Source organism: Lissotriton vulgaris, chromosome 8 (assembly GCF_964263255.1).
Source record: "Lissotriton vulgaris chromosome 8, aLisVul1.2, whole genome shotgun sequence".
Taxonomy (NCBI): domain Eukaryota; kingdom Metazoa; phylum Chordata; class Amphibia; order Caudata; family Salamandridae; genus Lissotriton; species Lissotriton vulgaris.
The window spans coordinates 29,736,938-29,750,237 of record NC_141696.1 but is presented as its reverse complement, the minus strand read 5'-3'; the positions used below and the strand labels follow the sequence as shown (position 1 = coordinate 29,750,237).

The 13,300-nt window shown below is 42.7% G+C and overlaps 1 protein-coding gene across 1 annotated transcript in view; it reads right to left on the bottom strand.

The window, feature by feature from the left end:
• Nucleotides 1–275: 275 nt before the first annotated feature.
• Nucleotides 276–13,300, bottom strand: part of LOC147693295 (extracellular calcium-sensing receptor-like) — a 29,952-nt gene continuing 16,927 nt past the window's right edge. The window contains exons 2-4 of the mRNA XM_086935904.1: nt 8,589–9,431; nt 838–1,056; nt 276–359 (exon numbers count right to left, since the gene is read on the bottom strand). Coding sequence (XP_086792030.1) covers nt 276–359; nt 838–1,056; nt 8,589–9,431 — 1,146 coding nt within the window. The remainder of the gene's footprint in view (nt 360–837; nt 1,057–8,588; nt 9,432–13,300) is intronic.

The following is a 13,300-nucleotide window of genomic DNA, read 5'->3' as shown; positions in this document are numbered from 1 at the left end:
ACCTGGCTCTTTAATGATTCACTGTGAACTCCCAGGAGCTGCACCCCCACCCCCACCCCCCAATTCATAGCACCTTGAGACCCTTTTGGGTGAGTAGTTGCGCTCTATAAACCCTTGATTTATTGATTAATTGATGACACGGTAATTCTGGGAATGCACCAATATCCATGGGTGGATGCATGTGAACACCCACTCTCTGCCTATGTAACACTCCCCTGCCTTGTATTACTTCACATTGTAGAAGCCATGAATGTAATTCCGGCTTTAGTGTTGCATCACCCTTGCACCCTGATATTTTGTACAATCCTCACCTTTTGCTCCATCTGCTCAGGAGTCTTCTTAGCCTCTTCCTGTGAAGTCTTAAACAAACAGAACAAGAAACACTCACTAGACCTTTAGAGCGAAACGGATTAGAGAGGTTTGCACATGCACATAAGGGGGAACCTTGAGGATAAAGTCACACGGTCTCTCATAGGGGAGTCATGTATGGGAGCCCATCCGTTACCAGGCTCTTACACTCAAAAAAGTTGAGGGGTTATTCTAAATGATGGAAGTTACTCTACATAAAAATTGTGTAATGAAACATAACTTAAATTGACTCTGTGCCAGGCTCTTTACTTTCAATAAGCAATCACTCAAACTGATCCGGATATGAAATTGGATTAATACATGTGAGCAAGTGGATAGATTGTTGACTGTGGCAAAGGCCTGAGTGTGGGAACTATGATGGCCCATGCCTGTGGAGTCCTTTCAAGCACTTCATCATCACTGTTGGTCATCTATACCTCCACACATGCTGCTAAAGCAGAACATTTCTGTGTCATATCTCATACTCACCTGGGTGTTTTCAGCCCATAATATGGCACTGGTGTTGATATAGATGTGTGCGTCTTGCTGTGAGTCAAAGCTGCCCACGTTGACCAGTCGAATGTCCTCATAATGAAATATCTGTACATTCACAACGTCATACGCGCTTGGGGCATCACCATTTTCATCAAAATATATTTGAGCCCCGATTTTCAGCGATAAATTCATACTTTTCACATAGTGAAGCACCTATGAGATGAAAGCACAGATACACTTTACGTTTAGCATGATGTGATACCAGGAATATGCAGCATGGAATCAGTCAATGAATCAGAAAAAATATAATAATTGAATATATTGACTTACTGATTTATTGAGGAGAAAAGCATTCCAACAAGAGATGCTGTACACAACAACTAGAATTGCAATGTGGTTGCACCAAGACATTTGGGCGTAGATTTACAAGGGAATAGTGCCACCGACGCTCTGGTTGCAAAAAACACAGTTGATGGACAGAATGTAGAACAATGTCATACATTCACCCCAGTACAAGGATCTGGGCCTAAATCCATTGTTTTTTTTGCACTCCACACCACCCTGGGTTAGACACTGGCTATATGCAAATCAGCTCTGACCCTGTGCCTCATGGGAACAGTCCAGTCCGAACTACCAAGCCATGTCTTTCCCAGACCGGAATCAAGCATCCAAGGACCGGCTTCTGGCTATCAGCCTTCATCAGCCTGGATAGCTTGACTCCAGTGGTGTGGAGAGCCTGGGACTCACGTCTGAGTATACCCAGCACACTCGGGTGAAAATTGCAAAAAACACAGACGATGGACAGAATGTAGAACAATGTCATACATTCACCCCAGTACAGGGATCTGGACCTAAATCCATCGTTTTTTTGCACTCCACACCACCCTGGGTTAGACACTGGCTATATGCAAATCAGCTCTGACCCTGTGCCTCATGGGAACAGTCCAGTCCGAACTACCAAGCCATGTCTTTCCCAGACCGGAATCAAGCATCCCAGGACCGGTTTCTGGCTATCAGCCTTCATCAGCCTGGATAGCTTGACTCCAGTGGTGTGGAGAGCCTGGGACTCAAGTCTGAGTATACCCTGCACACTCAGCTGAAAATTGCAAAAAACACAGTTGATGGACAGAATGTAGAACAATGTCATAGATTCACCCCAGTACAGGGATCTGGGCCTAAATCCATCATTTTTTTGCACTCCAAACCACCCTGGTTAGACACTGGCTATATGCAAATCAGCTCTGACCCTGTGCCTCATGGGAACAGTCCAGTCCGAACTACCAAGCCATGTCTTTCCCAGACCGGAATCAAGCATCCAAGGACCGGTTTCTGGCTATCAGCCTTCATCAGCCTGGATAGCTTGACTCCAGTGGTGTGGAGAGCCTGGGACTCACGTCTGAGTATACCCAGCACACTCGGGTGAAAATTGCAAAAAACACAGTTGTTGGACAGAATGTAGAACAATGTCATACATTCACCCCAGTACAGGGATCTGGGCCTAAATCCATAGTTTTTTTGCACTCCACACCACCCTGGGTTAGACACTGGCTATATGCAAATCAGCTCTGACCCTGTGCCTCATGGGAACAGTCCAGTCCAAACTACCAAGCCATGTCTTTCCCAGACCGGAATCAAGCATCCAAGGACCGGTTTCTGGCTATCAGCCTTCATCAGCCTGGATAGCTTGACTCCAGTGGTGTGGAGAGCCTGGGACTCACGTCTGAGTATACCCAGCACACTCGAGTGAAAATTGCAAAAAACACAGTTGATGGACAGAATGTAGAACAATGTCATACATTCACCCCAGTACAGGGATCTGGGCCTAAATCCATGGTTTTTTGCACTCCACACCACCCTGAGTTAGACACTGGCTATATGCAAATCAGCTCTTACCCTGTGCCTCATGGGAACAGTCCAGTCCGAACTACCAAACCATGTCTTTCCCAGACCGGAATCAAGCATCCAAGGACCGGTTTCTGGCTATCAGCCTTCATCAGCCTGGATAGCTTGACTCCAGTGGTGTGGAGAGCCTGGGACTCACGTCTGAGTATACCCAGCACACTCGGGTTATATTTGCAAAAAACACAGTTGTTGGACAGAATGTAGAACAATGTCATACATTCACCCCAGTACAGGGATCTTGGCCTAAATCCATAGTTTTTCTGCACTCCACACCACCCTGGGTTAGACACTGGCTATATGCAAATCATCTCTGACCCTGTGCCTCATGGGAACAGTCCAGTCCGAACTACCAAGCCATGTCTTTCCCAGACCGGAATCAAGCATCCAAGGACCGGTTTCTGGCTATCAGCCTTCATCCGCCTGGATAGCTTGACTCCACTGGTGAGGAGAGCCTAGGACTCACGTCTGAGTATACCCAGCACACTTGGGTGAAAATTGCAAAAAACACAGTCGATGGACAGAATGTAGAACAATGTCATACATTCACCCCAGTACAGGGATCTGGGCCTAAATCCATCGTTTTTTTGCACTCCACACCACCCTGGGTTAGACACTGGCTATATGCAAATCAGCTCTGATCCTGTGCCTCATGGGAACAGTCCAGTCCGAACTACCAAGCCATTTCTTTCCTAGACCGGAATCAAGCATCCAAGGACCGGTTTCTGGCTATCAGCCTTCATCAGCCTGGATAGCTTGACTCCAGTGGTGTGGAGAGCCTGGGACTCACGTCTGAGTATACCCAGCACACTCGGGTGAAAATTGCAAAAAACACAGTTGATGCACAGAATGTAGAACAATGTCATACATTCACCCCAGTTCAGGGATCTGGGCCTTATTACCGACTCTCTGGTGGCGCTATGAACTGCTCCATATTTACAAGTCAGCGTTAAGCCATTTGAGCGGCTTAACACCGCCTTGTAAATTCGGACCCTTTACATGAATCACTATCGCATGAAACAGGCATATAATGGGTATTGCTGTTGGTATTTCCATGCAACTACCATTGCATTTTGACACTGCACTAGATTTACCAGAGTCTGTAAATCTGAGGCAGTGCTAAAAACTAGAGTGTCACAACAAAGAGAAATACTTTTATTACTCCTCGTTGCTAGTTCCTTCTATGTGTGTTTCATTGTGCAGCACACATGGAAGGAGCAAAATGCCATCAATGATTTTTTTTGTGCAGAAAGGTGTCCCTTGTTGCACAAAAACAATTATTATTATTGCTGGTTTGCCACTTCTATGTGCGCGGCAGAATACAACACACATAAAAGTAGTAAATCACCATTATTGCAAGAACAGGGTCCAGACTGATTTTCAAATGGCTGTGTCCAAACTGGGGTGGCATAGTGAGAAAAAGAAGAATGGATAAAACCCAGATCTCTTGACTGGAGATGAGTCGCTGAAAAGTTTCAGCACTCCGCCCATCACTTTGTTGTGTTTGCTATGTTTTCTCTCAGTGGCCAAGGCTATGCCAAGACGTGGGCCCCTTGCTTGCTGTGCCATTGGATTCAAGCTACTCCAAATCGGGTCCCAGGATGCTTGTTTCCAGTCCAGTGAGGACCTGGCCTGGCAGTTCTGGCTGAACTATTTCCATGAGGAACAGGGTCAAGACTGATTTGTATATGGGTTGGTCTCAACAGGGGTGGCGGAGTGAGAAAAAGAGTGATAGAATGAATCCGCATCTCTTATCTGGAGGTGAGTGGTTTGAAAGTTTCAGCACTCCATCCATTACTTTGTTGTGTTTGCGTGAAGACAGATAATCGGAGTTGATCAGCATTGAGGTAACCAGGCTGAGAATGTGGAGCTTTGAAATCAGGGGAGAGCTGGAGGTTGGAAGAATACAAGGTCAAAAGTATGAAAAGTGACAGTTTGTCAGACCTTCTCCCCTCAGATACTGTCTCAGTAGATATGAAAGTAAGTTGGAGATGTTGGTGGGCCGATATGAGTTAGGACATTTTTATGGACTTTAGTTGAAAAATCACCATGTGTAGAGGATTTAAACTGCATATATTATATTACGTTGTGAAGGATGAAGCCAAAGAAATTCTTTATGTCATGGGTGTTCAGGGACACCCAAAACCTGCAAAGATATATTGGCTTGTGGAGAAAAAAAATCTATTACTGATGTCATCACCTGAACCTAGCAGGATTGGGGATATTCATATAGCTATATGGAGTATTGTGCTGTGTGAATGGTTGAACCGCAATGTTTTCTTGGAATTTCATGAGTTAAATGCGATACAGAGGTAAACATCATCTGAGTCATTATCCGCTGGCCACTGCCGATTGGTGGCAGACCCAACACAATTACTTCCACCGTCATCCTTGTCCACCACCCTCCCTGTTGTCCCACCATGAGTTGGCTGTTACCGCTCACATAGGAGGTGAATGTAAGACATTGTTCTGCATTCTGTCCTTGAACTGTGTTTTTTGCACATAGGAGGAGAGCCATCTCCGTGCTCCAGACATTTCAGCCCCTGCCCCTGTTAGCCCTGCTGCCCCGCTGCCCTGATTGAGGAGGCTATTGATCTTCTGTGGTTCAGACTGTAGTTCTGAAGGCCATCCAAGGGCAAAGCAACCACCTGAGCCAGTTTGTTGTCTACCTGGAAGGCATTCATACTGCAGTATCTGGCCTACAGAGATCTTTTCAGGCTCTGGACTATCACCTCACCTCTTGCCCTTGCCTCGCCCCCATCCACTTTTCACATACCCTTTTCCTAATCCCAAGCACACACACACTTAAGCATGCACATACTTTATTAGACACAAGCACCACACACAAACACAAAATTAAAAATAACTCAAACACACATACACATAGCAGACACTCACCTCACTCACCACCCCCACCAGTATACCCTAGGCACCACAGTAACACATACAGAGCCCTCCACAGACACACTCATAACCACATACAGCACAGAATTACTCACTGACCCCTCAACATACACAACCATACCCACAGATACATCACACACACCCACAGAGCCCTCCATTAAACCCATCACATCCACATCACTCCCAACAAAAAACACATTTACAGTCACCAACACAACAGACATCAATACAACATAAATTGCAGAAACCAGACCTACTCCCCCTACCTCCCAACCTGAACTCTATCCAAAACACTATACCCGTTTTCCCCTTGAGGATGTCATGTTTGCCCTTGCCTTTACTCCTGTGACACCTGTTCACCCCCCCCAAAGTTCTAAAAACCTCTCCAAAATAATACTCCAATGCATCTCTTCCACTTCCCACTCTACCCATGAAAAAAAGCCGGCCACCACCCTAAACCCAGCCCAGAAGATAAAAAAGCAGAACAAAACCTCCAAAACTTAAACCCATCCTTTGTGCCTCTCACTCCACCCCTGGAAAACAGCCTCCCAAACACCCTAAACCGCCCTAAACCCAGCCCAAAGACCCCAAACTTCAAAAAGACAAGCCCACCCCTCCCTAAACCTCAACCCCCTTCTCAAGTACCATCTCCAAGGTGCCTGCTGTGCCCAATGGATGCCCCTTTGTGAGGATGTTAACTGGTAGTGTCGGTGAAGGCAAGGGTGGTGGCACAGCATTGTGCTGTTACGTTCTAGGAGACAAAGGTTCTTAGCATTTGAGAAAATAAAGAGCAAATATTATATAGAACACAATAGGCTGCTATATATTGAACTTCCTTGTCCAGCCGGACAGGGAATTTATTTATCAAAAGATGAAAGATAATTAGTTACAATACATTTCTACAACAGTAGTACTTTGCAGTAAGATACACTCCTGTGCCGTACCGGGAGGAAAAGAGAAGAAGAAAAGAGTGAAAGGGGTGTTTCAGGCAAAGGAAAAGAGCAGGCAGGGTACTGTTGTGAATCAGAAGTTTTGACAGTATTGCCTGGAGTAGTACATACAACTTCAAATACAAATTATTTTCATGTATGGCCACTCATGGGTGTCGACGTTTCGATCCCTCGCTCAATTAATAAAGGGGATCATCTTCAGGACTTAAATAAAAGTTTTGCCTGGAAAATTACCGCCTCTTGGTGGAGGTGTCGGGTTGCGAAGCTGATAGCGTCGCAGGGGCCTTTGGGGTGATGCAAATTGATGAGTTCGAATTCCTTGGGCTAAGTGGTTGAATGCCCGTTGGTTGCTTCCAATCAAGACTTGTACGGCTTCATTTTGTGCCGTGTGCAGGACCCGCGGGCGAGGTAGATCCGATCCGTGAAATAATTATTGCTCCGAATGGGGAACAAGGAGAAAGTTGGGCGTGGAAGGCTCGATGGCAGTCACTGCGATGCGGTCACTGCCGTGAATGATTCGCGAGTTAGCGAATGCACCCGTAGTGAATGCCGGCGTCCCAGATCCTGCTGCCGGCATTGTCTCCAAATCATTTTGGTTCTACCCTAATAATTTGATCCATCATCACTGCCATTATAAGGTAATGGGATTAAATGAATTTTTGAACCCACAAGTAAAATGAAATAAAATGTCAAATGCATAAGACTCATAGGGAACAAAAAATAAACCCAGAATACTCTGACAAAAAGTCTGCACTGGCAAAGGATTATAGTCTAAAATGGAGTGCTTTGTAGGGTGGTAAGCAGGTGCAAACTATTAAACAAAACACATCAGACGTGTAATGCTAGCATCCATCCTACAGCCACAGGAATAGTCCTATGTTGACCGCATCCTATGACGGATTCACTCCGTCGGCAATCTTACTCAATAACACGGCCATCACAACTGTGAAATCTAAATAGGCTTGGTACAGTCCCACCATCTTGATGCCACAGAGTTTTGTTTGCCTGCAGAGAAGTCCACCACGTGGACAGCAGCAAATCATTTACACAACTGGAAACACTCTGGCAGCCAACACCCATCTAAGGAGGGTGGATGGTATTCTGTCGGCTTGGCAGAGTACTCATAAACTCCCCCTCAGAGGGATGATGGTAGTTCCGCCAAGATCTAAATCAGGCCCTTATTATGGAGTCAAAAACTTTGACTGCTTATTGGTTGGTGGTGTTCATTTGTTACCATTTCAATGCTGGTGTCGTTTATTGTCTTTAGAAGTGATAGTTTGCCCAGGTAGAGCATATTCTGCTCTAGGGTTTGTCACTACACATTGCATGTAATGCTTATGACTTCACAATATTGATACCAGTAATATGAGGACTGCATGCACTATCTTCAAATTAAATCACAAACTGTGTTAATAATAGTGTAATTCATAATGTTAATGATAAGGAAATATGACATGACTAGTGAGATTATTAATATCAAAGGTGAGGTCATGAGAACTTAATTTGGTGTTTTAATTATGGTTGTGTGGCAGGTGTACAACTATAGTTTGCGGAGACAACCATTACAGTGGATTTCAGGGAGGTTTTGGTTTCATTTTTTAACCATAATTGTACTTTTACTGTATTTTTAAACATATGCTAATTTGCTATGTACCACATGCACTACAAGAATATTGAAAATGACCATTACATTATGTTACTCCCTGCCTGTGTAATGACAACCGCATTTCTTTACTTCTGTGGTTCTAATACTGATGAACATGAAGTGATTTTTTTTTTAGAGCTGACATATTTTCAGAAAATGGAAATACAATCAATAGACCCTATGTTCAGGAATATTTTACATATATGATTGTACGAAGAACCAGTGCTTAAGCTCAACAAGTCACACTAAGTCAGAAGTGCCTATTCTTTGTGCCACATCAGTTGTAACCAATATATTCTCCAGGCATGCATGCTTAAGAATGAGATAATTAATTATTACTCAGTTACCTGCCAGGGTTGAATGCTGCTGACATTGGCACAGGTTCCATTGCTGAAAGGTCCTTGTCCTGGCTTACAAAGCATCAAAGATGTCACAGCATGCGCCAAAGCATAAACTGCAAGGTAGGTGTGATAACTGGAGCTCAGATCATTCAACTCAAACTCATTTAGAAGTATTTTTTCTAGTGTCTGCTTCTCAAAGCAGGATGTTACTGTTCCACCCTGTGTCACATGTGTCAATGTCTCATTTCCATTGGATGCCAGCCATCTACAGTTAAATGCTTTCTCCCAGAAGAGTTTAATAAATCTATCATTGGGATCGTGCATGGGATTGAGTCGAGTAAGGAAGTCCTCAAATCCTGGCAACTTGGTTAACCGGAGGACTAACACTAATGATCCATTGAACAACCTCCAGGCCTGCTTGGAGAAGAGCCCAAGAGTCATTGTGAAGGATGTGGAGAAGATGAAGGTCTTATTGGTCATGTTCTGTGCTGAGAGGGCCTCCAAGAGATCCTTCACATGGACAACAGAACTGTAGACAATGATCACTTTCACAGTATGTCTCTGGATAACATTGGCGACAGTGAGCACCTTTGCTTGAGTATATGCCATATGTGTTCTTTCCATAAATGCCACGCATCCCTTGTTTTGTTCAATTGCCTCTTTCAGGTCTTGTCCACCTTGCAATCCCATTTCATCATCGGAGATGATCATCCCAATCCATGTCCAGCTAAAGTGCCCCATTAGTCGTACCAGCACAGAGATCTGCACATTGTTGCTCGGTACTGTGCGCAGGAAGGAAGGGAACTGAGACTTGTCACTTAACATGGGAAGCTCAGATCCATAGCTGATCTGAACAGAAAGAAATAGGAAGAAAAAGTGAAGTAATTTCATGCTGCAAGTATTCCAACCTCATTGTAGATGTCCATCAGACCTTCCTAATCATTTTGTGAAGATTTTTTGAACACCTGTTATTTATTCAGTTCTTTACATTGGTTAGTGTAGCAGAAAATAGATGACATGCATACTATATTTAGAATTACACAACTCTGCACAGCAACACATCCTAAGGGTCTTGGGGACCCTGGGCCACAAGTGTTTTGGGGGACAATGTTCAGACATTCTTGAATATATGATCCAATATCAGCTCCTTCATGGCCTATGTGGCCATGTCACAGTCACCCAAATTCTAAATGTGTGTGCACATAATATTCAGAGATAGTGATGTGTGCTTTTTATATTGTAACACGGCTGCAGTTCACAAATACTACTGCAATAGTCTCTGTGACACTCTCCCATTTCTCATATGTGAGGACATATTGCAATCTAATGGAAACTATTTTTAGGGCTGTTGCATGAAGCATAAACAGCATATCGGTGCAAATGTCTGTAGTAGACTCTCACACATCACTCTCATTAAAATAATTAAAGGAAAAAGTTATTTAAAGCAATCTGTTAAAGAATTATTCAAGGTTACTAGGTCAAGATTCATTGCAGAAGAGAGCTGGTTCTCTGGGTGGAGGGGCGGGGGGCTGAAAGGCTTGGGCCCTGGACCAGATCCCACCTTGGCCCTGCCTTAAAAGTTATCAGACTATGCACACCCACATGAGATAAATAAGGGGAAGTAAGAAGGAATGTTACTTTTTTTGGGAGCCCAGTGGCTTTCTGTGCTCCACTGGCAGTTGGTTACTTTGAGGCTTGATGTGTGGCTGAAAGTGACCGGACTGAGGGTTTCATATTCACCCAATGATAGGTAACTGAGGCCCATGCGTGTGTCAATTTGAACATTTTAGACTCACAGTAAGTTAGAGAAGTATATTTGGGGAATAAATTGACTGACTGGTGTTCAATTGTGTTCTAATTTTGTAGGAATAGTGTTATTGTGGTGAATAAGTGTTTAAACAAATGCAACCTGTTTCAGTTGGGTGCTGGAGTTAATGTTAATTGGCCCGATTCACAGAACTAACTTAAGAAAAAATCCTAAACGTACTACCATCTTGGTATTCACAGAATGCACTTACTCAGTCTGGTATTCACAGAAGGAACTTACTCATTTCGGTATTCACAGAAGTTAGGACTTCTAACTATAGGACTCCTAAATGCCTTCTGTGAAGACCAAAAGTCTTAAAGTTAGGATTTTTCTCAGTTTAGGAGTAGTAAAGTTAGGACTCCTAACTTTAGGACTCCTAAATGCCTTTTGTGAATACCTAAAGTATTAAAGTTCTGATTTTTCTCAGTTTACGAGTCCTAAAGGCGTGTCTGCCTTTGAGCATTTGAAGTGTGGATTCTTTTTTTTTTGTAACGGTTGCACCCGACTTCTTTTAAATATGGCTTAATTTGAAAGCATTGCGAGTACAACAGAAAACCACACAGAAACAAAAGCATACAATTCTGAAGAAGCCACTGAAATGTATGCATTGATCAAAGCTACCAAAACATTCAGTTTAATAAACCATTTATGGACAAATGATATGCAGTATTGAATGAATGGTCATTGCATCTCATTGTACTTATAGTGTAAAAACCATCAAAAACAATCAGGGAACTAGAAGAAGTAATTCACAATGAGCAACTAGAATTATCCAACCGCATGGAAACAGAAGATTTGTCTCAAACTTTTAAACAGATAAACATCAAACTTGAGAATTATGGGAAAGAACTCTATGAATAAAAACTCAGAAAATATTAGAGCGACACAATTGATTATTGTCTCAACGAAGTATACACATGGGCAGATATCTATTCTCAACGGAAACCTAACATAAATCCTCACACTTCATCTGAGGAGAGCATTGTCTCTGACCAGGAGATATTACCATTGAGGACTCCCTTGATTATTGAAGTATCAAGTGGCGATACCGCCTCTAGCAGCCAAACAAGTGTAGAGAACATTGATAAACATGCAACAGGTTCCACTGAGTATTTTTATCCTAGGGCCAGCACTTGACACAATCACCAGATCCAACGCTAGCAAAAGCCACCAGAGGTGCCTCAAAATCCGCAGAGGAAAAGGAAGAGGAAAAAGCCAAAGAAAAGAGTTGACAAAATCTACGGAGTCAGTAAACATTGTCATAAACAATTCTTTGCAAGTACTCACACCTAAGCGATTACAAACTTTGATCAAAGGTACAACATTTGTACCTATATACAACACCACTATTCATGCAACAGAATTGGCTCTGTATCGATTAATGCGTTCTTTGCGATTACTGCATTTTTTGGACAATGTTTAGATTAACCCTGTTGCCTAAGAAGATCAGGAATTTTTAGAATTCAAACCTAAAAGCATGTTCCCAGCACCGGTAGCCCACAAAATGCTTGACTCATTTGAATCATTGGTTACACATGATTTGAGCAAATTGGAATTTCAACAACAAAGAGGTTGTAATCACTTTGAAGCAACTAGCTAAAACAAAAACCTAGTGTTCCAGCAAACTGACAAAGGAGGTGCTCTTGTAGGCATTGATTACACATACAATAATAGGAAGGTACAAGAACATTTGGCTATTGAAACAACATATTTTAAATTGGATCACAACCCCAAATTTGATATCTCACACATCTTAATCGGTAAACAACCTTCACAACAAAACTTTTACAACGCACTACCATTACGACACAACTTTTACAACACAAACCATTGCAACGCATTGCACTGGGGGGCGCTCTAGGATAGGGAATAGGTTTAATGTACTATCCAACACCTTCCCTACTATCCACGGGGACTGGAGTTGGAATAGTAAATTAAACTATTCACTATCCAACGCCCCAAAGCACTATGCGTTGTAAAGGCATGCGTTGTAAAAACCGTGTTGAAAAGGCATGCGTGGTAAAAGCATGCGTTGTAACGTCATACATCCGTCTTAATCACAATTTTAGACAATGCACAAGACATGGACTGGATTTCTGCGAAAACAAGGATTTTTTTAATTAAACAATTTTCCAAAAGACCACATATACATATGTTGCCTAAAATTCATAAACATCCTGTAGACCCACCTTTCAGACCCATTGTGTCTTGATGTGGGCCTCTTTTCGAACTGTTGGGCACCTATATTGATCATTTCGGTAACCTATAGTACGCTCTTGGAAATCCTACATACGTGACACAATGGATTTTCTATCCCGTCTTCAAAATTTGGACCTCACAAATATCAAAGAATGGATGTTGTGTACTATAGACGTTACATCACTGTATACTTCAATTCCTTTGCAGGAAGGGCCCGATGACATTGAATGGGCTCTTTTAAATCAGTCTTTGTGCTCATAAGGTTTTTCTGATGGAATTATTGCAATTTTGTTTGCAACATAGTTACTTTAATTGGCAGGAAGAATTTTTTCTTCAAATAAGTGGGACCTCCATGGGTTTTAAAGGAACCCCCACATACGCTCACATCTTCATGGCTGCATTTGAGCAGGAGCACATTTTTTAAAATCCTTTATGGTGTGAACATCTTATTATGTACTGTTGATATATTGACAACATATTTTTAATTTAGTCATACACTGAAGCATCGTTTAAGCATCAAATTGAATTGTTGAATATCAAAAACAACAGGATTCAATTCACGTGTAACATCAGCAATACGCAGTTACCTTTCTTGGATGTTCTAGTGGAGAAGGACAATCTAACCATTAATACCAGTGTATTTGTCAAACCCACAGACCACAACAAAGCTTCCACTCACAGCATTTAGTGCAGAATTTACCATATTCGAAAA